The sequence below is a fragment of the Strix uralensis genome, chromosome 1 (assembly GCF_047716275.1).
Source record: "Strix uralensis isolate ZFMK-TIS-50842 chromosome 1, bStrUra1, whole genome shotgun sequence".
Lineage (NCBI taxonomy): Eukaryota > Metazoa > Chordata > Aves > Strigiformes > Strigidae > Strix > Strix uralensis.
In genome coordinates this window covers 139,673,582-139,700,861 of record NC_133972.1, presented here as the reverse complement: position 1 = coordinate 139,700,861, position 27,280 = coordinate 139,673,582, and the positions used below count along the sequence as shown (strand labels likewise).

Here is a 27,280-nt window from a genome sequence, read left to right as displayed (position 1 = left end):
AATGGTCATTTTGCTTCTCATTCCCTCCTTGACAGTAGGCTAAAATCTTGCTTTTTTTGGTTCTTTTGCAACTTATAAGTTTTATTTCCAACTTGTCAGTAAGGTGTTGGGTGAGCCTAGAAGATGTAACTGATGTCAACAGCTTCAGGTATTAGAACATGTTGGGATGTTTCAGATTGTAATTTCATTTTCAGTATTCTTTTCTTTGGATTGAAGTATTCTTTCTTTAGAATACAATAAATACAATAATATATTTTTTCGTTGTCAGTATCAGGAGTGAGGAGATAGAGTGCCTGAACAGGCAAATTTTCTGCCCCTTCATCCCTGTCCAGTGTTCTACTGGGAAAAAGAGTTGCAGTTTCTTGTTTCCCAGTCTTTCCCAGTCTTATCGGAGTAAGGCAGAGATTCTGTATTTTGAACGAGGAACAAACCAAATTGCTGACTCTGGAAGACTGAGCAAGTTGTCAGCAGGAAGTTTCACACCCGTCTGGCTCCTGCTGTCCTGGGGATTAAGCCTTCAGATTGGATGATTGACATACTGAGTAGCTCTCATTTGGGTGTTGCATGATGGTCACTCTTCCTCACTCCAGTTTTAATAAAACAGCCAGCCTTTTTTTTTTTTTAAACTGGGAAAATCTGGTATGTCTGCCTGCACAAACACATGGAAATATATTGGTATTTTAAAACTTAAAAATAATCATGGATGTAGGTGAGATGTTTTTGTTGACCTGCTTTTTGTCTCCTCTATTATTTTTTTTAATGTCCATTTAATCTTGTCATAATCTTTTGAATTTTCTACCTGGATTCTCATTAATAATTGAAGCAGCATTGCTCTTTCGTTGTAATTGTACTGCTGTTTTTCATTTGTCAGCATGATTCATTAAGTTGAGCCAAATTCACTCTTGATGTAATTTGACCTTAGATGTGTTTTGGCCCCATGTGTTTTCTCTTGCTGGAGCTATTCTTTAAATCAGTGGAACAGAAAAAGAAAAGTGTATTGAACTGTCACCCTTAATCAAATTCTCAGCTTTAAATTAGCCATGATTTGGTCCACGGGTCGTATCTTTCAACTGAGGAAATAGTTTAATGTACTAATGCATATAGTGTTCTTGGATAGCAAAGGTTGAATTTCTTTGTAGTGTTTCTGTCCCTAGGCTTATTGCACAACTGTTTGAAATCATGTGGGTAAAAAGATATAAAATCTAGGGTTAACCAAAAATGTTGTTAGGTAAATATTTTTTTTGCTAAATTACCAAATTTGGATGTTTAGCTTGATCCGGATCCCATCTGAATCCTATGGGGTTCATTCCATTGACAACACAGACTTTTTTTCATTTACACACTAACAAAGTAACAGTTTTGAACGTTTTCCAGGCAATTATTTACCTTGTGTCACATACTTAAAAGTTTAAAAGATCAAAAACACCCTGGAATACATTAGTTTTATATTAAGAAATATATTTTCATGTATATGAAAATATAATCTGGTTTTGTATTAACATTCTTTTTCATATATATATATTTGTGTGCACTTACATATATGTGAGAGAACTTATATAAAACTAGTATTTTAGGAACTCAGCAATTATATTGCTTAAGCAAGTTATTTTGTCCTTTTTCATCTGGTCAGTATAGACATTCTTGTATATTTTATTATTAAATTATATTGCTTGTAAGTAGAAACACCTATATAATGGTATTAGTAAGACCACAAAAACATTAAGGACCTTAGTAAGGTTAATTTAGCCATCTTTTATGGCCAATGTGTTGTAATACTTGGATAGCAATGTACAGGGATGGATTAAGATATGCCTTTAAAACTGGGAAACACTGCAGTACGATGAAGGTGTTCAGCACTGATACGAAGCCTGACTGTGTCTGAGAGCAGGGGATCGTGGCGCTGAGCTTGTCTCAGCTCTGGTGTGGGCAGTGCAGCTTCCCATGATTCAGCGAGGGTCACTGCCTTGAGACCACCGCTGCCTTTTCACGTGGTGAAGCACTAGTGGGCAACTTCCAAGTGAGGCAACCTTGAAAACACTTCTGAAATTATTACCTGGAATCTTAGAGGGGGAACACTCCTGAACTACAACAGAAAAATCCCATGCTGGCACAGATGTTATCTTATTCTGGGAAAATGCAGACAAAGTTGTCTGTTAATTCTCATTTTGTGTCTTTTTATTGATATATGCTGTGATAATTGTATTTGCTGGGTGAAGTTGCCACAAAAGAGAGCTTAAAAAAGATATACAAGCCTAAGGAGACCTCATTACAGTGTAACAGCAAAACTAAATAATGCAAGGGACGTGACCTTGATAAAAAGAACTTTAATACAAAACATGTTGTAATAATATTAAGGTTGAAGCTTTCAGCCCATTAAAAATACAGTTATTACACCAAGAAGGCCCTAGCACCTTTACCTCAGTTCCCTTGCACTCAGGCATTACACTTCTTCAAAAAATGTTTTGATGTAATTGCACCTACTGAAAAAATATGTATTTTTATTGATTTTGAAGATAATACAAAGAGATGCTTGTCAGATGCTCTAATGTCTCCTTATACACATTACATGTAACAAAGATTAAATTAGGTAGCTGTTTCCGCCCATCAAATAAAATAACTGAACCTTTTCCCAAATGAGGTCTCTAATTCCTGATAGACATTGTCCAGACCAGTAAATGGTGCATACATGAAGAGATGCTATCTTAGCACTTGTAGTGCTGTGATTTGTTGATGAATGCCTCCTAAAAGGAGACGTGTGTGTGTGTAAAAATGAAGACAAAAAAAGAGCTAAAGGAAGGTACAACATTCAGAACTTCATTTTTTTCTGTATTATTGTAACTTTTAATAGTGGAGAAGTACTTCAAATGGGTTTTCTCATTGTCATCTTGAATATGTTTGGAAGGGAATGAATAAATGAAACATTTCAGAACTGATTGACTTTTGCGTGAGTTATGGTGGCTCTTTTGCTAATTCCTTTTCGTACTGTTGGGAGGGACAGCTGAGAGTTGTGTAGGCAAGACTGTGACAGCCTTTCAAATGCATGGGATATCGCTCTGAGTTGTGTACTCTGGCAAGGTAAGAGTTGAGAGCAGGCATGCTGCCTGCAGCTAGAACAGTATAAAAATACAGACCTTTAAGACTGAAGTTTCGGCCCGTGCGTGAACGTGCTACGTTTTAATGACAATAGAAGAAAATTACGAACGGCTCGAAGTGATGCCATTTAAATATAGTTTTGAATATGTTTTATGTAAAGAAATAGCCAAAGCCTAGTAGACCTTCATGAATTGAGTTTCTTTAGTACGTGAAGCACCTTGCAAGGAAAAAACTAGCAGTCTTGGTTTAATTACACATTGCTCTTATTTACTGTGTTATTGTATAAATCTTTTTGAAAATATAGGTATACTGTGTTTTCTGTGAAACACTGAATATGATGGTTAGATTTGCTGTATACAATTAGCTGTCATTTTCTGTCCTCAACCTGGTACCGTCATTAATACTTGTCCAGATTTTATGAAAACTCATCTAATGCCTTCAGTTAGCAGGAAAACTGTGTTAGTAGTATGTATGTTGCAGACATACAAACATTAAGTTATGTTCTTGTAGGGTGATTTGACTCAATGTTACTTTCTCTTAAAAGGTGATTAAAGAAAGTGGACCTCCTCACATGAAGAGCTTTGTTACACGAGTCACGGTAGGAGAATTCACTGCAGAAGGAGAAGGCAACAGTAAGAAACTCTCAAAGAAACGTGCTGCAATGGCTGTCCTACAAGAACTTAAGAAACTTCCTCCTCTTCCTGTGATTGAAAAGCCAAAACTTTACTTTAAAAAGCGTCCAAAAACAATATTGAAGGTATGTGTCCACCCTGGACAGAATTAAGAACGTTTGCTCAGAAAGTAAGTGAATTACACAGATTTAAAATCAGTAAAAGCTTATTTATCACTTTCTGTTACTTGTTTGCCTGTGCTAATATGCCTGTGCTTTTTTAAATTCTGAGAATGCTGTGAAATTCTCAATCATAAAGGCTTAAGAACTGAGCTCACATCACTGAAGTCTTCAGGGGTTTGGTTTAAGTCTAGTGGAGCATCAAACCCTCCAAGCAGCTCTGTACAGCCATGTGAATTTTTAGCATCATCTCTTATGGGAGTCCCTATTAGCATATGTGGGGGTTTTCTCCCTGGTCTTTTCCCCACTTCCCAGTTTGAAGAGGGAAAGAGATATCTGAAATAGTAGGTATGTGGGGAAATGGTGCACAGTCCAACTTCCTCCCCTTGTGGAGCTAGGTTTTGGGAGTTTTGTGGCTTCAGCTTCAATTTGATTTTTGAAAAATTTGGAAGAAGACCAGGAGTATGTTGACATCTCAGCCTAGTGTGTCACTTGTCAAGCGCCAAAGGACAATACTTTTTTTGTTTCACGTGTTGCATTTAGTGTGTGTTTGATAATGCTCTTTAGCTCTCAAATACAGATAGAAAATTGACTGAACAGCCCATGAAGCACTTGCAGACTTTGAATCATCCTTACATTAAAACATGCCCTGTCTCAGAGGATATTAATACGCTTCTTGCTACGCTGATGAGGCTTCCTTTAGAGGCTCTAGATTCTTGTGAGCTCAAGCTTCGTAAATGATGCTTTTCTTCTTGGTGGCAGTAGTTTTATTGCTACTTCTACAATTCAGTCAGTCTGTGGTGGCTAGCCCTGGTTTGTCTACTCATCCTAAATTCATACAAAACCAAAGGGTCGTCTGAAGTAATTAGTCTTCCAAATGTTCTAACAAAAGCAGCCACATAGTGTCCATATACTTATGAAGCAACACTACCTAGTCTCAGCACTGAACAACTAATCAGGTTAACTTGTCATCTGTTCAGTGCAGAAGACAAAGCTTTGGAAGTAGCCAAAATCTGCTACATTTTATTTTATTTTAGGAAGTATTATTTTGTGATGAAGTGGTTAAACTCTTTGTATATGATTTTCTATAGTTTGTCATGTTGGATAGTCATTTAGGTATACGTAAGGGCACATTAATAGCCTTTCATGCTTATTTTAGGTTGGTGTAAATAACGATGGAGAGTTGCTGACTTTCTCTCTGGTGTTACAGAGTCACTTTTGCCCCATACTATGCAGATCAGGACCTTTGAGACTAGAATTGCAGGAAAATACAGGAAACCTTCACATCCAAAACCTGTGCTTCAGAATATAGTTTTAGGACCTATATTTAATTTCATTTTCTGTATTTGCCTCTTGTTATTTAAAAAAATATCTTCAATTTTTCTGGATTATTTTATGTCCACAGCTTGCATTATGTTAGGCTGAACAGCATTATACCGTTATGGCTTAAACTCAGTCCTCATCGAGTGTTACATTGATAAATTGTAAAAATAAGTAAATCAGTACTTACTTTACTAAAAGTAAAGTGGCCATTAGAAATCTCTACACTCAGTACACCGGGTGCAGAGTTCTGTAGGAGCAGCCAACAGAAAAGCCATTTAAAATAAGCAAATACTTTGGAGAGTGCAAAACTGAGTTTGGAAAATGTACAAAGGACTTCATCATCTTTCTCTTTTCATTTGCCTTCGAAACGGAATGAGTGATTTTTCAAAAAAACCCTAGGTTAATTAGATACCCATTTCCTACTGAAATTCTAGGGATCAAATTCTCAAAAACGTCTAGGAAAAAATTAACATTAAAAAAGTATTTAATGGAAAACCATCAGCATTAATGTGGCTTTAAAGCTGCAAGATCTGAAAAAGATACTGACTCTGACCATCTCATTTTGGAAAGTTTTTCTCAGGAAAGATGCTAAGGGTATAATAATGTAAAAATCTCTTATATTACCATATACCATTTACCATTACAACGTTACATTGAATTATCCAAAGTTGGCCATCTTAGAAAGAGACATTAATAGTAAAAATAACCTGGATACGTAGAAGGTTTTTATTTTTTTAATATCTAAACTTCTGAAATGCTTTCTGTGAGCCCATTTCTTTCAATTTAACCTGCATGTGTTTTGAGCATCAAAAAAAGTGACAACAATAGCTTCTTTTTGTTTGTATATATATTTATGAGTCTATATCTTATGGCCTACACTTTATTTAGCCTGCTGTCCATTTTGTCTCTGCCTGGCTTCTTGCCCACGCAGGTGCCCTTGTGCATGACATTGTCTTAATTCTTTCACCTACATCTTCTCTAACAACTTCAGCAGTTACACTATGTAGGATTCGCTGCACAGCTTTCTTAATACAGTATCCCTCTCTGGTCTTTGCCTTCAGTTGCTGATCATCTCTTTAGGTTCTGGACCACTTGTTCTTATTTGAGGAGATCAAACGAGCCTGAGTGCTGATCTTCTCTTATCCTGCAAGTGACTGCATGAAAAGGAAATAGCTCAATAACATAAAAAAATTCTACATTCAAATACCATTTACATTTGCAAGTTCATTCTTTGTGCTGTGGTATATAAATCAGTTAAATATGACTTCAGATAAATTTTTTTTGGTCTTAGATTTCTTCTCTTTAAGATCTGCAAACAAATATTTTCATAGCTATTTGCTTTGAGAAAGCATTTGCCATGTGAGTAATAACATATTAAAAGGGTCTCAGACCTAGATAGTTTGTAAGGACTGTAGTTTTTCACTTGTCTGTGTAATCTTGGACAGACCAGTCTCTCAGTCCTTTTGTTTTCCCCCAGTCAGATCAATTCCCCCACCAACCATATGTTTTGACATGTTATTGTGAGGATTATTGTCTGCTAAGCATTTGAAATACTTTGTGGATGGCTTACAATATGCAACATTTGTAGCCATTGGAGATATTCCTCTCTAGCTTCACTACATAAAAGTATTTTGAGGGTGAACTCCTGTGACACACAGAGTAAACCTTCTAGACCTTTAGTTGCATTGTAGGATGGAAGGCAGGAGTGAGAAGGAAGGCAGGAAGACTGAGAGAGGCAGCTTCCTTGTTATATGGCAAATCTGGTTTGTCCTATGTAAATCCCACCTCTTCTTAGCGTACTGCATGTTCCATCATTGCAGCAACCTGTTTTAAGGGGTTAGGGGGAAGGGTTATAGAAATAGGGCAATGAGATATAATTGACTGATGAATCTGCTAATTTTCATCCATCCCCATAGGACCTTCATAGATATATGAGGGTATTGTTAATAGCTTACAGATACTACATATCCACACTACCTGCAACAGTGGCAGACAATAGATATATATTTTGTGTGACAGTTTTGAGCTTGAGGATTCTTATCTTCTGGCTCAGGATCGGAAGATGTGAAGAAATTTGCTTCTTACTCTCTCAAAGGGAGTATTAAAGAAGGGGTAACCCTAGTAAATGATTTATTGAAGCAGCATAATAGTTGTATGGATATATGCTGAAATAATGTTTTTTTTTCTTTTAAACCTTTTTTAGACTGGACCAGAATATGGTCAAGGAATGAATCCCATCAGTCGTCTGGCTCAGATCCAACAGGCCAAAAAGGAGAAGGAGCCAGAGTATGTTCTTCTGTCAGAGAGAGGAATGCCTCGCCGTCGAGAGTTTGTTATGCAGGTATCATCTGCTGTCACGTTAGAGATAATGCCCTTGCTATATTATGTTCAAACTCAAGCAAAATGGTGGCATAATATGAAGTGGATCCCTCTGTGTTTAGCTCTTTGCTTTACAGTCTGTTATGCAAGAAGAGTATGAAATAAAGTATCAGAAAGCCTATTTGAACTTTCTTCTTTCTCTTGGTGAAACAACTGGCAATCGGGTTATGTGCCTTCTGGATGCTTTTCTTGTAGTGATTTTGCTTTTTTTATACTATTCTTATTTTTATTTCACCCGATGGTTTCTGTCTTTATCCCTGATGGTTCATGATTTATTTTAAAAAAAAGAAATAATTTTTTGTATTGTTGATCAGAGGATTGCAATACAAACAAGTATTCTGAAATATGGATATGAATTATCTCCATATTACCAAACATTTTGATTTTAAAAAATAGTGTTGTAAATCTTTTCAGATTATCAGTTTCTTTGTGGCTTTGTTCATATCTGAAATACCACAAAAAAAGCCTTCCATCACATATTTTAGCCTGTCTGGTTAAAGCCTCTGGACCTGATACAGAAACAGTAGATCATTGATGTTTCTTTAATTTTTAAATTAAGAACATTTACAAAGATTTGATATATCCATGATATTTTGTTAGATAGCACAACAGCAGTTTGAGAAAGATTAGGAACAGGAAAGAATTCTTTTCTCTTGTGTTTTCACTCAGAGGAAATTTTGTGCCAGAATGGTTCAGAATGGCATACCTCAACATCCCTTTGACTTGTTATCTACAAACCACACCAAAATGTCACTTCTGATCACAAGCAGAATTTATGATGTTCTAGCACCTCCTTCTCCAGAAAATTAGTTATGTTTTCACTTAAACCTTTAAGTCCCTCCTTCATGTCTATCAAGATAGGCTAGCAATCTTAATTTCCTTGGACCTCAGTGGTCTTTCTGGATGATTTATTATTTTTCTCTCTGAAGCAGAAGAAGATATTGGGTTCTTTTTGTTGCAGAATCTGATTTATGAATATAAACTTGGGTTTCCAGCTTTTTATGGTACCTGGAAGTATTTGAAAAAGAGTGATGGTATCACAGACAATCCCTTTCTCTGTGCTCAGACCCCCATGGGAGTGTCCACAGTTAGAGATGGTTGTGTGAGGTGTCAGAAGAGGATTGTGTAATGCAGTCCAGTATTAGAAAGATGGACTGAGAATCTGGCTTTCCATTGGAGGAGTCTCAATAATGACAAAATCTTTGGTTTGAATTAAAAAAAGAATCTTAAAAGCAGTGAATATGTAGAAGAGTCCCTTATCTAAGAAAGCTTGTGGAAGAAAGAGTCAAAGAAACTCCATAGAACAGTTGCTTTGTTATGAATACTTTTAAACACTGTAGCTCCGTTTTTCCCGTTTCGTAATATTTTCAAACTAAAATCATACTGCTGTTTCTCCTGCTTTTTGGAAGTCTCAGTGGACTCATTATGACATGCAAAAGCCTTATCAGAATAAAAAGCCTTTGTATAAACGACTTAAACAATGTTTTCATTTAATTTAATTGAATGTGGAAGTAAAATATCCAGAGATAATATGTTCATTTTTATCTGTCACATAAAGAGCAAGTTTAGATGTGATGAAATGGATCCAATTACTTGTCCTGACTACTAGATAAACAGAAGAAAACCTCTGATGACATTAGTTGGTGTTCTGTTCCCAAAGTTAATTTCAGAAAGCTCTTTCTCTTTGTAGTCAGACCTTTAATCCTCGATAGAGGTTATAATAATAGCTAAACCAGTTTTACAGGTCTGAGAAATAGCAGCACATTGATTTATTGTGAGCTATGTTATAAATTATCATTTTGTCTTGTCCCATTAAAGTCCCTCAATTTTATTGCGTATAAACTTGTAGAAAATTGGCTATTTTCTAATTGTGATTGCAGAACTGCACAGAAGATAAGGTTTATAATTGAAGATTATGAATATTTCTGGTTTAGGTAGCCGAATGTTTTTGCTTAATTATATATATACTTTGCAGGGATATTCATGGTCATTATTATTTATTTACATCCACTTCTCTGAATTTAGAATTAATAGGCATTTGAGTAAAGAAAAATTAAAATTTTTAAGAAAATATATACATGATAATTTAAGGAAAGTGAATAAATATTGACAACATAAATTACTAAATAACATTTGTTATTTATTTAACAATTGTATGCCTGTTTTTACGAATTTTTTTAAAGCTTCTTCCAGACTATTTCAGGTCTTTCACCTCTAAGGTTTCTCTTCTAAGGTTTCTCTTATTCAGATCACCTTGGCTATTTTTTTTTGTTTCCCTTTTTTAAGACACTGTTGAAACGATACACTATTTTAAGAGAAAATTTGGCAAATAAAATGGCTTAATGGACAGAGTGAAATATACCTGTCAAAGAGCTATGAATATTGCATAAGTGAGTATCAGTGACAGTGCTAATATCACAAACCAGACACATACAGCTTCAGGAGTTTAAGAATGGTACCAAAGCCAAGGAATAAGTTAGAGCCTCACTCTTTGTGGATATCCATTGTCTATAATTTGTCTTTATTTTGAGGTTTTAATTTTTCCTAGTTTTCTGAAAGGCATCTTGTTTGTCGGAAACCCCTTGTGCAGTACAGACCACAGGTCCAACCAGGAGCCTTCTTTCCAAAGACTATTTTGATAAAAGCTTGTCAGGTGTAAGTGCAGAAAAAGAAAGCAGCCCCAGCCCCCATGTTCCTTGCAGTGCAACGAAGTGGGAGGAACGTGGTTTTCTTCTTTCTTTAGAAACCGCTCTCATTTAAATCTCCAGGTCATTGTTTGTTTCTTCATTGTTCTGAATACTGTCCTGATGATGCTGGGGAAGCTGCTGCAGGCAACACTCCTACAAGAAAGAGGAAGTACAGATCCTGTAGCACTTTCTGCATTAAGAGTGAGGGAGATGTTCAGCAAGGAAAATGGAGTTGACACAGTGGCAGGTGGAAGAAAGAGACAACTGTGTGTGCACTGAGATACAGAAAAACGTAGCTCTTTAGTACGAATTTGGGGACCTTCTGAAAAATCTAAACAAGCTCCTCTGTGTGAAGCAGTATTGTAGTCCCCTTTTGCACTATTCTTACTTTTTTGAGATTACATCTTCATCAAAAAAGCTGACAGTTGTTGGTAGGTCAGCAGGATTGTTACATGGTGATATTAAGGAGTCTTGTATTTATTGTGTTTATGATCAATTTTTTCTTTTTAAGGTAAAAGTAGGCAATGAGATTACTACTGGAACAGGCCCAAACAAGAAAATAGCTAAAAGAAATGCAGCAGAAGCAATGTTGCTACAGTTGGGTTACAAAGCCTCTACTCCTCTTCAAGACCAGCCAGAAAAGGTGAGAACTAATTTTTATGATGCCCATATTTTACCCTTGCCTAGATTTTTATCTGTATCAGATAATCACTTAGTAAGAACAGAAGCTTAAACTTGTGCACCCCCTGTTTTAGGGGGTTGCTTGTCAGGGATTAGACTTCGTTTAGCTACAGTTCCATAGCTACACTTAGTAGTAAGTGCAGCCTCTCCTTCTGTAAAAGTAATTAAGAACAGAAATGTAGTTCCATAGGATAGTGTGTGTGCAAAAGTGTACATGTGACATGTGCACGTATTTCTCCTTACAAATGAGGATGAACATGCTTTTATTCCATTTTGGACATCCATGAGAGCACCGAGAGGAATATGTTAGTAATTTTCACACATGAAGTAGCCATAGTAGTCAATGTTTGTCTTCCTGTTGCATATGCACTAAAAGCATTCCAGAAAAATAATGGCCTTTTCAGGTTTGATGACTGAGAAAGAAAATGTGTGTTGTTTTCGTTTGTGGAGAAGGAATTACATTTTAAGTTCATACGTGTTGCAGGTATGTATTTCTATGTTAGTGATGTGGAAATTAGCACCCCTCTCCTGTCTTGAGTATATTGATGGGAGGTTTTGTAACCAAAATTAGGTGTTAAGACTTTGCCTTTTGTATCCTGAAAAGGTATTTGGTAAAGTATTTAGCCAAGCTGTGGACTCTGAACAGCTTCTGTCATATGCAGAGTCAGTGCATATATATATATATATATATATATATATATATATATATATATATATATATATATCATGGCTTAAATATTTGCTGTGGCTGCACCAGCTAGCTCAGGTCAACAGAATGTTCTGCTGGGCTTTTCTAGGGACAACATGATAAATCTGAAGATAGTATATATATGTGTATATATATATTCTGAAACACCCTCTCTTTTTCTTTAAAGAAACCCCAAACCACCATATATAGGAAGATACTCTGTTCTGTATGTTCTATACTCCTAGCCAGATAAATGCCATACTTGGCTCCACCTCCTTCTGTTTCCCTCTCCTTTGAGAGGAGCAGCAATATGTATGCTATTCACACTCACCTTCACTACGTTCTTCACTATATATCTTAGTCATATGCAAGTGTGCAATACTCTAAGCAAGAGTTCCTAGTGATAACACACTGTGCAGTCATAGCCATTTTAAAAAAAGCTTATGACAGAATCAAATGATAATTAATTTTCACCAGAATGCTGAGACTTTTCTGCTGTGGAAGATGCTTTTTACCAGTTTTAACTTTTTCTTGACTGCCAGTTTGCATAGGGCTTTCTGAAGAACAAAGCAAAATGGAAAAGTCAACTTTTTTTTTCTAATAGGAAAACATAGGTTTGGATTTCAAATTGGCTGAGCTATTTTTCCTCAGTAATTTTCAGAGATAAAGCCTGAAAAGATTCAGCCCACAACATAGCTGCTTTGGAGAGCTCTACACAGTGGAAACTTGTGGTTACATTGAAATCCTTAAAAAAACTGAGTGGCTAAAAAGGGGCACTGCTGCTTCATTTCCCTACATGTATTAAACTATTGCTTACAAGTGCATTGTCTAAGAAAACAGGTTCAATTACATACTTGCAGACATAGATATCTTAGAATTGATAGAATACCATACAGTGGTCTGATATTATTCTGAACACAATGAGTAAACATGGCACTGTATCCCAAAAATGTGAACTGCTCAAATTTTATGTAGTGGCAGTATTCAAGACCATAGAACAAATTTTTATAGCTTTGTTGGGGTTAAGGACATAAAATATCTAGAACATCTGGCTTTATCTTCTGTATATAACAGACTGAACATATTTGCAGATACACAAGTTAGTTTGTGTAGATGAAAGCATTTTAATTCTTAAAATAAACTGTGCTGGAGAAGACGGAAAATAACTCTTAGATCTCTACCAATTTGAGCATTGCAAAATTCCTTCCATATAAATTGCACAATAAAAATGTACCATTAGAAGACACTTGTTTCTCTCTTTGAATCCAAAATGGGGCCCGATGTAGATTAGCTGACGTACCAGTCTGGCATCTAAATGGACAATTTTCACTTGTGTTGTTTTTGATTCTTTTTTTAAAAAGGCAGCTTCTCATTCCCCTGCTCCCAATTTCCCCAAGTCCTTTCATCCCCTTCCTCCTCCCTTAAAAAAAACACAAAACCAAAGTCAGTATTTTTTTTCCTTAACCCTGGTGCATAAAATGTGACTGTATTCATTGTTCTAATGAAGACCTAAGAGTGTTTCAAGAGCCACGCATGGTGCTGATGGCAGCACAGGTAAACAGGTAATTCAGGTAATGTAAAAAAGTAAGGGCTCTGCTCTTGTCTGAGGTATTCCAATTCCGGGAAGAAATCAGTAATGCTTCTGCAGAGCCCTGAGAAGAGCAATTTGAAAGTGCCCTGGGAGACTTCTTACAGCTATCAGAATTTTAGCTCTATGGATGAGAATGGAGAGTTGTCATGCCTTCATTTTTTCATGTTTCCATCTTTTTGTTTCTTCTTGCCATTTTTATTCTCTTAGAGAGAAGAAAACCAGAGTAGATTGCATTCATGTGCGACAGCAGCACCAAGGATAACTTACTGATTCTTGTTAAATTCCCCATCATCATCAAGTTAATAAACAGTAAAAAGAGAGAAATGAGGAAAGTTGGAAATGTTCTTCTCATATTGTAGTAGCGTGCTCGTGCTGTACAGATGCATATTATGGATTCATGACAAAACTATGCTGTTGTAACAGGCAGCAGTAAATACAAACACATTTATAGTGGAGGTGGGTGACCACTTGGAGAGCCAGCTCTAATACCTATCCTCCCTTTCTACTAAATATTTCTGTGACACGTTGCCTAGGCTGTAAGCCCATTGGGATGTACATGATGAGGAAAGGCAGGGAAACCATCACTGGAATAGCTGCTTTGCATAGTGTGCTCTTCCCTCCTCTTTCCCAAGGAAAACATATCATCTAGTAGTCTGAATTACAACACGATAGCAATCCAAGCAGCCTCAATGCAACCTCTGAGATGGAGAGGCAGATTTCAGTTGACTGATCCTCCTTCGCATGTCTTCCACTTTCCGATCAACCCCATCTTCCAGAGCAAATTATTACAGCTTTGTCATGTTACATAGACTGGTTTGCTGTGAGGTTTTCTGTTTGCATACAAAATCTCAGTGAAATCTGAAAAGGATCATTTGTTTCATAGAGCTGGTTGTCAATAGCTCCTAGTTCATGAGGAAGCTTGGACTTGTTTATCCACATTTACACGTAAATCTAGAGCAGTGCCATCTTATTTATTGTGTAGACTTCAGGAATGGCCTCATTTTGAACTTCTGTGTTAATTGCTCCCCTTTTCTGTGTCACAGTAATACCCAGTGTTAAACATAATAAAATTAATTTGAAGATAATTAGCTCCCTCAAAAAAGACTATATATTAAAATAATAGAAAATTGCAATCTCTTTTTGCTTCCACTTCAGTAACTAAATGGATTCCTAGCAAGTAAATATTTTAAAATTACACCCAAAGTACTTTGTAGTGTTTATGCATTCTTTCATAGGCAGATATTACAATCTTCTTGTTTTAGAATGTAATTTCTCTGTTGTCTGTGTATGTTTTCAGTTGAGAGCTACTTAAAACATTTGATTTTAAGTCTGATTTGGTAACATACTGAGTTGAGCCTAATCCTTGGGGAAACATTTATATTTCAGTGTTAGGCAATAATTGTTAATGTTTATTCATGAAGGGTACATTCTTCAAATAACCTATTTTAGACAAAAATTAAGATGCGTTAGCAAAGTTTTGTGAGCAGATGTGGCAATCCCAAGTCATGCTTTTTAGACTCTTTCTACTAAATTTATAAACATGAATGTTCTGTTTAAGGAGTAGTTTGCTCTTTACTTATTTGTCTTTTTCTACCTGTTTCAGCTTGGAGAAAACAAGAGTTGGAACAGCCAGAATGTTGGGTTTCCTGAGCCAACAAGTAACAGTAAGTATTGCTTTCTAAATTTATATTTATACTTACTTCTCTTTGTCTCTGTAGGATTTGGATTATTTGAGACACTTGAAGTGCTTTTGGTAAATATTTTAGGGTTTTTATTGCAATTAGATCAATTAACTTTTGAGTGTCCTCTGTGTAAGTGTAGATATGAATGAATGCAGGAACAAGAAGATTTTTATTTGCTCATTGATTCATTGAATCCTTCAGGTTGTAAGGGATTTTAGGAGATTGTCTAAACTGTCTGCTCAAACAGGGTCAGTACAGAGTTCAGACAAGGTTGCTTATGACTTTTTCCACTTCTCCAAGGACGGAGAGATACCTTCCATAGCTTTTCTGGGCAGCCTGTTCCAATGCTGAATTATCTTCACATTGAATTTTTTTTCTTTTATCCCAGTCAGAACATCTCCTGTTTGTTTATGACTATCATCTCCCGTTCTTCTGCTACATACCTCAGTAATGTGCCTGGTTCCATCTTTTTGGCAAACTCTTCTTAGGTATTGGAAGGCTGCTATTAGGTCCCCAAAGCATGCCACTGTCCTCTAAGTCTGATCATCCAAACAGATTTTCATCATTTATCTACCCAGACGCTAACATCACAGCTTGGATACAAGGATGCTGTGGGAGACATGATGTCAAAAGCCTTGCTAAAGCCAAGGTGAACGACATCCACTGCTCTTCATTCATAAATCTAGTCATTTTATCATAAAAGGCAATCAGGTTGTTAAGGCTGTTTTTTATCCTTCATAAATTCAGGCTGATTGTTCCCCATGTTTTTTTTCTCCTTTGAGTGCCCACAAATGGCTTTAAGAGGACTTAATCCATGATTTTCCCAGGGACTAAAGGGAGACTGACCAGCCTACCTTTTATGATGGTGATGCCTTTCTCCAGGCATTGGAGATCTTTCCTGATCTCCACGACTTTTTGAAGATAATAGAGAATGTCCTCACAGTGACATAAGCCAGTTGACTCAGACTATATCCCATTTGGTCCAATGGACTTGTATGGGCCGAAAATTTCTGAAGAGATCCCTGACTCTTGATCAGGTTCTACTACTGGTAGTTTCTCTCTTCCTTGAACTGTCTCTATAGACACAAAGGCCTGAGAGATCTTGGCGGTGAAAACCAACTTCAGTTTCACTGCAACAGGTAATGAATAAGACAGCCCTTTGTGACTTTATAACTAGTTTTTTGCTGTTTAGAGTGGTAAAGATAATGTGAATAGTACTTGCTTCCCTTTTCCATGAACCCTGGATTCTTCTTTAGAACTGTGTTGAGTTTCGAACTTCTTAGGAGTCCCAAATATTATCTTCTTCAACTAAGAACTGTACTACAACAGACACACATGAGCTACCTTCTGTTTTTTGCATATATATGTCTGAAGGACATGGTCCTTAAAAGCAGGTTTTAAGGGGGTTCAGTAGTGTCCCAGGTTATATACGGTCTTCCCAGTCAGTAGACCTGGGGAATGATTTGTGTTTCAACTTACACAAAAGTTTGCTAGTATTTAAAGTGATCTTGGATTTGGCACATGCCATTGTGTTTCCCTGAAAGGAAGGATTCTACAGGATCTAAGACTTCTTGTTAATTGCTTCATTCCAGCCCTATCATCAGTCCGCATCAATACTTCTAGAATGATTTCTGTTTGCATTGTCAAAATCTCTAACATCATCATTAAATATTAACATATTGGAGTTTGGGACAGCAGAATAAGACCTCCAGCTTTTCTCCCCTATCCTTGCAGTGTCTTGTAGCAAAGGTATTTATAGATGGCATCACAACCGTCTACTACATCAATAAGAAAAAACAGTCTCTTTCCCAGGTTTCACTTGGCAAGAAAACTTTGGCAGTTACACATGTAAATCCAAATCTAGGAGGAGAACACAAAGGCAAACTCACTCAACAGGAGACAAGATCAACAAAATTGTATTTTAAACCTGTGCTGACCAAATAACTTGTTTTTCACAGATTGACCTGCTCACAGACCTTTTTGCAGCCACCACAGGCCACAGTACAGAAACAGGTTTTCATTCTGGGATGGTTTTCTAATGAAAGACATTTCTAGATGCCTTCATTTCCATTCTTCTGATTTCCACATAAATTGGAAATCAAAGGAGATGTAGCTATCATGTCAATAGACATAGAGCATTTATTTCTGTCAGTGCTGTTCAGAGACCACTGTGCTTAATCCCTTTTTTGAGGGTTCCAATCTAGAGGCAACATTAATAATAATCAGCTGATTAAAGTATCATCTTTTATTTCAGAGGGACTGTGCTATCCTTTTGCTAAATAGGAAAGGTTTGAACCCAAAATGTTATCAACAAGCATATATTTTTTTACTGATTTTTTTAAATCAGTATTTTAATTTTTAACTCTTCCCTCATAAAGGGCCTTTTTCTTTTGGGCTATTTTCTCTAAAATTTACAGCTGAACTGTGATTTCCATATAAAGGCATAAGAGGGAAATGAACATGTTGCAGTTATGTAGAGGAGAGACCAGTCTTTCTTTACTTTACAGTCTTATCCAGGATTCATGGAAGACCTAGAAATGCATTTTTCTTCTCTAAATGTGTTAATGTGATATCACCCCTGGCTGAATAAATCGCTAATAGGCGATTTTGAGTTTCTCATTGAAACTTCTCTTGGTATTTCTAAACTAAATGACCATTCTGATAGAATTATCAATCTGCTATATTGTTTGGCAGTCTATTAAAGTACATTTTTTATACAGAAAACCGCTGTAGTAGTTTCTATACTGTAGATCTTTCACACCATTTTTTTGTAATGTATAGGAAGGAACCACAGATTCTGGATAGAAAATGTACAGAACGTTTTTGTATGTTATTTAGGTAACCAGTAAGTTCAGTTGATACCTTTCTACTGAATGGCTCTATGAAGAGGCCTGTTTTTCAGGACGTGACTGAGGTCAGGGGATTGCCGCATTTGGAGAAGATCTGTGCAGTATCACATGATATTTCTCACCGATTCTCCACATGCATGATTACTTGTTGAAATGCTGTGCTAATATTTAGTAGGGGGATGGTCTGCCAGTACGTGTTTACCTATGAGCACTTTGCCTGCTCTGCTTCTTGTAGAATATTATGTGTTAGTTTCCCACACAGGGAATACATAAAAAATCCTGAAGAAGAACTAGTATTATTAAGAGTTTCTGCTGCAAGCACTCGTCGCATCTTCCCCTAAGCCCCAGAGTCCAAGATAACTTCAGAGCTTTGTAGTCAAGGAGACCTGAGGAAATTTTCCTTCTGAATAAAAGAAATCACTTGCATGCATGATCTCTCATGCACCTGTGAAGTGCAGAGCTTTTTAAGGCAGTTCCAAACAAGTTCCACTGTTTGAGATCAAAAATGTCACATCCTTTCATGTATGAATATGCTAGTTTATATTTAAGAGCGTCAGTTGTTGCTAGGTGAATCTACTCTTGCAGTGTCATCTTTATTGTAGGAAGTTTTAGAGGGGGCAAATGGAACAGCTTCCTCCCTTCTATATCCTTGCTTATAAGAGAAATGTAGAGTTTGCATTTGTTGTTACTCTAGAACCTAACTTTCAGTGGTCTTGAAAATGCAGTGTTTTGAGATTGCTACATCTACCATTTGGCAGCTCTTAGTCAGATTTCCAGTAATTTTATTTTGGGAAAACAAGTATATCCTGCTAGGACAACGTATTGTGCATCAGTTTCCTTTTGCAGGCAGATACACTTTCTTTCTGTGCATAATGCACTGTGTTTCCATCTGAAACTGTGTGAAATAAAACTGGAATAGCAAAGTGAAGTATACGTCAGTACAGCAAAGCCAAAAATCATAACAGTTATATATTTTAAAACAGTTAAAGAACCGATTTTGTTATACCCTTATTATTTAGTATGGTTTTGTTGAGAAATACCCTACGGTCCATATCCTCCTACATACTCGCTCAATGCATTTTTAGTATTCCCTATTAAATATCCGTGAAAATTAACTTCTCCTGTTCTGCTCTATCATGTTACTTTTGCAGCTATCCTTGTGGCAAACTTCACTGCTGATCCTCCTGCTCACTGGCAGAGCTTCTTCCCTCAGGTTTACTTCCTTACCTTTCCTCTTCATTTCACAATCTTAAAGATTAAACAAGAAGCTATAGACATTTTTCACACGTGAAATAACAAGAACGTTGAGTGAGGTTTTTCCCCTGATGCTTCTGGAAGAAGCTTTGAGACACTGTGGGCAGACCACAAGCATTTACAGCCCATACAGGAGATGTTTACTGTCAACAGAATGCTCATTTATCTCTCTGGATTTAACTTTAGTGATTATTAACAAAATCAAAACATGAAACAAATAAACAATCCTAATGCAAAGTGCATTTTCTTGGGAACATGTTTTGGTTTTATATTTCTGGATGGGGTAATCACAAACATCATACAATACATGTTCTAGGGGAAACTGTCGATGAGTTATGAAGAACAAAAATATATGAAAATAAAAGGAAAAAGTAACAGTGTTTTTATATATTATAATTCAAACAAGGAAAAAATGACCCTAACTGGTTTTATATGTTCTCCACCCTCAATTTTCCATAGTATAGTTTTCCTTTATTGTATTTCCAGCAATTTTGGGAGTCACAAAGTAAGTATTGAAAAACTAACAATAAAAAAAAATACATTCAGAGCAATTCTACCTCTCTGTAAAGGACAGGCTCTTTGTTTTTCTTGCCTAACATTTTATTACTAGGGATTCGTGCATGACGTTACAGTCTTTGTTCTTCAGAGTACATCTGCTCCTGCTGTTTGTTCACCACCTGAAATCATAATCATTTGTTTGTGACATCACAATTAGTTACTGTGAAGATGATTAGATTGTCACCAACAGATGATTATGATTTCAGATGGTAAATGAGCAGCAGGAGCAGATGATCTCCTAAGGAACAAAGATACTTGATCTCATGCAATTGTTCTCAGTAAAAAAAAAGGCAATGAGAAAAAGCAAATAGATACTCAGAAGAGTTTCTTAAATCTGTGATGAAAAAATTTGAGCATTTTTCATAATACATTATGAAATGTATTTTTTATTTTTTTTATTTTCATAAATGTATTTTAGTATTTATAAAAAAAACAAATAATAAGAGATTAAGAATATTAAAAATATAAAAAATATGAAAATATATGGTGTTACTGTAAGCCCTAACTGTATGGTTACATTCAAATTCTTACTTAGATGTTTCTTTAACAGGGTTTTTTTTACAAAATAAATGCAAAATAAATCATGTATTTATGAAATTTTGCATACTAATACATCTTCACTTTGTAGGAAACAAAATTTATGTGAACTTTATAGTTCTGGCCCTCACTAGTTTTATAAAGATTTTTTTGTAGTCCTCTACATGTTTATTTTTCAGCTGGTGATTTTGGCGAAGACTTCCAGTAGATAATTTCGTACCCTTATATTTCCATGAGCAGCAACTGAAATCTACAGTTTAAGAATAAAGTTTTTGTTTTGTATTTCAGACATTTTACATTGGAATTTATATATGTTACATTTTGCTGAAATATGTAATTTTGGGGGGTGTATTTGAAAGGTGGTTTGCAGGGGGTTGTATGCATTGTTGCTCACTAAGTACTGCTGTTTCATTGGACTTCACTTTTGAATTGCTTCCAAACTTACTAAACTTCGTCAATTATAATATGCTCTTGCTAGGAGCTAGAGTGATACATCACTAAACATTTGTTGAATTATTTGTCATTCTGGATAGAAACCATGGTAAGAAGGGTTGACAACACCACTTATTTGAGGAAGCACAGGCTGCAGAACAGTAGTTTTCCATCTGTTTGGTTTGGGGTTTTTTTGTTTTGTTTTGTGGATTTTTTTAGCAAACATACTGTCAGGTGAACATTATACCATCACTGTGTGTTTCAGGGAGCAGTTCCACACTCTGCATGTCTCACTACCTTAGCCAGAGTATCTTATAGCAGTTGGTTACGTTAAATAACACTTTGCCTCTGTAGCTGCTGAGTTGATGTGCTAATTTCAAAAAAGAAAAGGATTCATCCCATCTTCTAGCAACAGTCTGAGATAACTAGTATTCTTTCTAATCGAAGACATAGGAAAATTAAATTTAGAAGCAGAGGAGATTTGTCCAATTTTGTTTCTTCCTTGTGTTATTGAAGCTAGGAAATATATGCTATATTTGGCATTATTAATAATTGTATTATTTTTCAGTTTCATCTAGCAATGAGGAGATAATAATTTATCCAGAATAATACCAATTAAACTTGCATATATTTTTTGAAATAGTTGGAAAAAAACCTTCTAAAACACCTAATATGAAAAAAAACCCTTATTAACAACACAGGGAGGGGAGTGTGATTATTTTTCCTTGCTGTTTTGAGAACTAGTGGCAAGATCCAAATTAGAATGTTTGTGTGTAGGTGAGGTTTGGGCACAACTCAGGTGTGTTAAGACCACAACTGCAATTGGTCCTTCTCCTTTCTTTTTGAGATGCTTAGTTAGGTGCTTAATGTACTGCAAGTTTCACATCTTCTGATGCAATGCTTTCTTTGCTGAGTTTAGAGTACAGTGTGTATTTCTAAAGTACCTAGTGTTTTAAACACATGCCCAGAAAATTGGGAGACTTAGATTTAGTTTCCTTCTTCACCAGAAGGAGACTGACTACTCATGGGGTACAGAGTAATCTGGGTAATGGCAGTTGCCTTTTGTAGATATGTATCTAATATCATTATGATTTGCAGACAGAAAATAAAAGATGCTGTCAAAATGCAAGAAATCCACAGAGAAGGAGTGATCTAAAGGAATTGTGACTTTGTAGTCTGTCTGTTGATTAAAGCACTTGTGAATGAAGGTGCAGATATGTATTCTGATGTTCCCTGGCTGGTTTACAGACATTATATTCTGCATATTTTAGATACAGGTTTAAAAAAAAAAAAAAGTATTGCAAACAACCTGCTGCCTGGTTTTTGAGTAGTATTTATTGTGCATATGTAAGAAACATACACTTGGACTGTGAGGCCTGTGGTTTGGATGCCCTCAGGCTGAGAAGGAACCCAAGTCAGCTTTCTAGGAGACTGCTTAAGAGGGAACAGCCACCATGACAGTAGATAGCCAGCTCTGGATAGAGATAATTTCAGAGAAATTATCCTTTTGCTTTTCCCAGTCCCCTAAAAATTCCTATGTGAATTACATTTGTTCAAGGTTGCTAGTCTGTTCCTTTATAAAAAACTCATGTGAAATAGCAATGCAGAGCTCTTTTTTGATGCTAACACTCAAATTCAGATTTAATAATGTAATAAAATTATCTGCATTTGGATTTCTGTCTTGAGCCACGCAAACAGAGCAGTATCACACAATTAACCTCAATACTGTCTTTCTCTAAATGCTACCACCTTTCTGAAGTATTTTCTAGTTTTCCTACTCCCTTCCCCCCAACCTGGAACCCACCATGTACCTCACCCTTAGTCTAGGATAATAATGTCCTTGAAGAATTGTATCACTTGAACTGAGGCTTTATTGCTGCCAGAACCAAGACTTAATTCTCCATTCTCTCTTCCATCCCCTTTCCTTTACATCAAACATCTTATCCCTATGACTTCCACTCCCCAACCGCTTTCTCCTCCTCTGATTTCATCTTCACTCATACCTATGCTGTGGTTGTTGATGTCCCCCTTGACCTTCTTAGCTTCAGCAACCTCTCTGTCCTTGTCTAGTAGACTTGCTCATTCTTTCATCTCTTCTATGTGTGGGTCATGCCTTTGTTTTCATCATCACAATTCTCATTCCCCTCTTAATCTGTTAATGAATAGTCTTGCCTGCACAGGTCACCTCCGGTTGCACTTAGGCACTCTCCTAATTGCTGTACCCCCTCAAAAATCACTTTCTTGCAGCTTTTACAAGCACCTTGATCTGCCAGCTCACTAGCTTGATTTGCTCCTGCTCCAATTTGCTGATCCTCTTTATCGATAAGAATACTGTCCTTTCTTCTGCACTTAGGTTGGTTCTTTTCAGACCCTGCTTCATCTTAATCTTAGGTTATCTGGTACACTGATATATTGTTGGAAACTTATGATGCAGAAATTATAATGTCAAAATAATGGTGTGGGTGTTTCATCTGTCTGTTGGAATATACCATAGAATATCCAGTAGAAATTCCCCACTGCAAACACTAAGTCTTATTTTTACCAAAATCCTATGTTCCCAAGCAGCAGTAAAGCTGCAGAAGATTTCAAAGGACTTTCTTCACATGAGTTAAACACCAAATGTTATAGAAGTGTATACAATTTAAGTCTCCTGTGATAATGCAATTTCCTTTTTGGCTGTACAGAAAATGATCCAGTGAAATTAAGGATATCAAGACCTGGCTTTGTGAAAAACTAAATAGTATTTATTTCAGCATCATGGTTATTTTAAGGTTAAATAAACTAGTATTTTAATGAGTGACTTTATATAACATCAGTTTGTTTAAGGTCATGTAGATGAGATCTTTTGATTGAAGGACATTGTGTAATGACAAAACATTTTTTCATGTCTGAATATTGCAGTAGCTGGTGGCTTAGAAATACCACAGATAGCTGTGTTAAGTAGGTAATGGTTGCATCTTGGTATTTCAAGCCAAGACTGTGCGTAGACAATTACTGAGAACATAATGGCTATACTATTTGCCTATTCAATTGTTTGACTGACGTTTTCTGAGTTCCTACTGAGGTAATAAAACAAAATTTGAAAATATTCTAGTATATAAATAGGCTTTTACAGTGAGTGAAGTATAAAATTATAATTTATTTTTATTATAATATTTACATTTTTTAGTCTTGTTACTGAAACAGTTATTTGGTTTTGTAAATTCACTTTTTTTTCTCTCAGTGGATTTGTAATGGGCCATATTCTAGGGCATGTACTATGGAGGAATTATGAGGAATTATTGCATGTGAAAGTCCTCCATGCCTCTTAAGGTTTTGTCCATTTTAACTACAAAATAGCGAAGTCAGGATTATATCTGGCTCTAACTTTTCCTGCTTAATACCTTGCTACAAGATTTTGCCACATACTTTAAGCGGCACAATATAAGAAGACTTTATTCAATGTGAATACATGTAGCATAATCTGAAAGAAAGGTTTTTGATGATTATCTATCAAGTACTTTATTCAGTTCCCAAAATACTGATTATATCTTTATGAACAATCTTTTCTTCATCCAGTGATGGATTATTTCAAATACCAGGGTGATAAAATTAAATTATGAACATATCATAAACCGAATTATATCATGGTTTACTTTGCATCATTACAGAAGACATGAAAGCACTCCTTCATGCTGATGCCCCATATCATGGCTTGTAGTGCAGGAAAGAGCATGTGCTCTTCAGGGATGTCAGGGGAAGTCATACACCAGCTGACACTGCTTCCGACACACCAACAGGTATAGCTTTCCTGTAAGACAGGTGAGAGCCTAGGGAGAAAATTGTAGTTCTCTGAGACAGAATAAAGTTGTTGTTTAGACCAAGTATAATGAGTGTCCATAAGCACGACAAGTCAATGAGTGACCTCGAACCAGAAGAAGTCATTGAGTGAAGGCAGAGGAAGAGTATCTCTACAGTGTTGATCAAGGAGAAAAGAGATAAAATTAGCACTGATGTATATATGCAGATTGTCAATACAAGCCTGATTCTGTAGGTCATCTTTTGCAGTTGAATGATAAAATCAAAATTTCAGCTTTTCATGTTTTGTGATCTTCCTGACAGAAATAGAAAATTGAAAATGGGACACCAATGGTACCAGCGTACACACTAATACCTGTGAGTGCGCAGGCAATACTGTCATCACTCTGAACTTATCTTAGTAGCCCACTGCTGTGGGATAACTTGTCACTGTCCCTGTATGAGCAAATTCCATTTTTGTGGAGTCTTACTACATTGAGGCTCATTTGGTGATATTGCCAGTTGTTGTCCTTCCTCACCCCATTCCCCATGCAGAAAGTCCCTTCGATGGTTAGTTTTGTTTTCCATGAACTCCGGAAGGGAGTGAAGGTCCAAACAGAAGTTCCCAGCCAAGGGCACCCTGTCTTCCCAGCCAAGGGGACCCTAAAGAGAAAAGGTTAGGTATAAAAATTACACCACTCCAACAGATCTATTGGAGATTGCCTCTGCTACTGCTGCTATGAAAAGAAGCAGAATCAAATCACTGAGATTACACTTCAAGGGGAAGGCTTGTGAAGGATAGTTGGGCCATTTTATATCTTAATAGTACACTTGCCTTGGAGTCAACTGTTTTGCAGTTGTCTAGTACATGACAGCAAAAGTAGACAATGAAAGATCAAGAAATTTCTTCTTAGGTAAGAGAGGTTTTTGGTGTGGAGTTTTCGGAGACTTCAGAAGATTGTGAGAGACTGCTAACAATTACTGCCAAGGATGAATAAGACATGTTTTTCAAATGTTAGTGATTACATTGCATAGCTAGCCCACATATTTTCATAGCACATTTACCCACAGGTTTAAATAATATAAATGGAAATTATTTTAACATGTTTCATGAATGTACCTCTAAGTTAATGTCCAGCAGAAGGTGCAATGTTGTTGGGCTAAATGGTAGGATTGTAGGTCCTGTGACTCCTAACAATTACAGTGCTACCTTTGGAGTATGGTGAAGTTAGTATGGGATAAATATTTACTGGAGACAAAAATCCAAATTTTTTTAGCTGAAAGACTAACAAAAATATGAACATATTCACCTAGAGATGTTCTCCTGCAATACATAAAGGTGTTAGAGGGATAGTATTTCTTTCTCCCATGTTTTTAATTGTGCTTGTTTGAAGACTAAAGATAATTTCTGAAGAGTTCTTTTGTTCTTACACTTACTCCTCTGTTGATGTCATATGCCTTGTCTTGTGATAACAGCTTTATTACTGTAACTAAGCTGTTATATATATACATTCTTCTACAGTTCAACAGAGTTGAAGTAAGCAGACAACAGTGAGGAATGATATTTAAAAAATCGTCAATAATGTATTAAAAATAGAGAATTACAGTTAATATATGCTTGATGGAAGTTTTCAATGACACCAAGTTTTTATCGGCTTTTTAAAACAAACTTGTAAGAAGCTTCATGAAACATAGGCCCTGAATATAAAAAGTTAATAGCTTGCAACTGTATTAATGTAATGTCTAGAATAGTACATTACTTTGTTTCCAGAGATAATCAATGATGGTAATATAATATCTACCTCTCAGAGCCAATGTATGATTTAAATTAATTCTTGCTTATAAAGCACTTTGAAGTCTTTATCAGAAAGGTGTTGCATAAGTGTAAAAGTACTATTATTAATTTAACATCACCATTAGAGTAAAGTCAGTACTTTAGGAGCATTTGCTATACTTTACTCAATATCTTTTTATTCATCATATGCTGCATATTAGTTATTTTAACATTTAGAAAGCCTAGTAATCTGGAAGTATTCCAAACCATTGTTCCAGACAGCAGTTAGATATTTGGGTGGATCATGTAAAAACAGTGAAATGGCTGAGAAAGCATGTAAAATGTTTGTTTTAAGTAATATTACATCAATGGAACAGACATCTGCAGCACTGGACTTGATTTTAAACTTCTTTAAACTTTTTTTAATTTAACGTTTTACTATGTTTTTCTAAAATTTATTGGGGGGGCTAATATATTATTTATAAACAAGTATACTGTTTTGCCTTTTTTTCAGTTTTCATTTCTGTTTCTCAAATATTTATAGGAAGTCAAATTTACAGTGGGCAGGTCTTAGGAGATGGTGGACACCTGCCACTCAATATTATTGTTGCTGTTTGGTTTTGTAACCTAATGTCAGCTATCAATATCTGTATTATCTATTTTAATTTTCATTCATGTTATCTTTTGTATAAGATTATTTAAAAATATGAGCAGTGATAGGCCTTGGAGTTTATAGCCTCAGAAAAAGGGTATAAAATCACTCTATCATATAGTGATTATGCACTGTAAAATAATGCTGCGTGTTTACACAGTTGTTGTTATCTATAAGGTTATATTCTAAATTGTCCCAAATGGAGAAAAAGAAATTTTAGGGACCCTGTTCTCCATCCTTCCCAGCAGCATTGTCCTGAATTTGTGCTTATCTTTAGAGTTCAGTGCAGGGTCCACGGGCTTTGGAGCCAGTTGTAAGACTGGGTAAAACACCTTTAAAGTTCAGAGCCCAACCAGGCTCCCCAGCCTCCCAAAGGTAGGTGGGAAGAGCAATCAGATGAATAACATACATCTTTGTGAATGGTATACGGTGATATTCCAGCTTTCTTAAAGCAATATTAATTTAAAAGCCAAACGTGTAAGTAAATCAATTAAAAGATTCACCTGTAAGCAGTTCGCTGAGTCAGCAGTGAG

At 36.0% G+C, this 27,280-nt stretch overlaps 1 protein-coding gene across 10 annotated transcripts in view; it reads left to right on the top strand.

The window, feature by feature from the left end:
• STAU2 (staufen double-stranded RNA binding protein 2) overlaps nucleotides 1-27,280 on the top strand; it is a 172,941-nt gene that overhangs the window by 62,908 nt on the left and 82,753 nt on the right. For all 10 annotated transcript variants that reach the window (XM_074882958.1, XM_074882976.1, XM_074882935.1 and 7 more), the window contains 4 exons: nucleotides 3,638-3,850; nucleotides 7,410-7,547; nucleotides 10,784-10,915; nucleotides 14,836-14,896. In XM_074882958.1, the coding sequence (XP_074739059.1) occupies nucleotides 3,638-3,850; nucleotides 7,410-7,547; nucleotides 10,784-10,915; nucleotides 14,836-14,896 (544 nt within the window). The remainder of the gene's footprint in view (nucleotides 1-3,637; nucleotides 3,851-7,409; nucleotides 7,548-10,783; nucleotides 10,916-14,835; nucleotides 14,897-27,280) is intronic.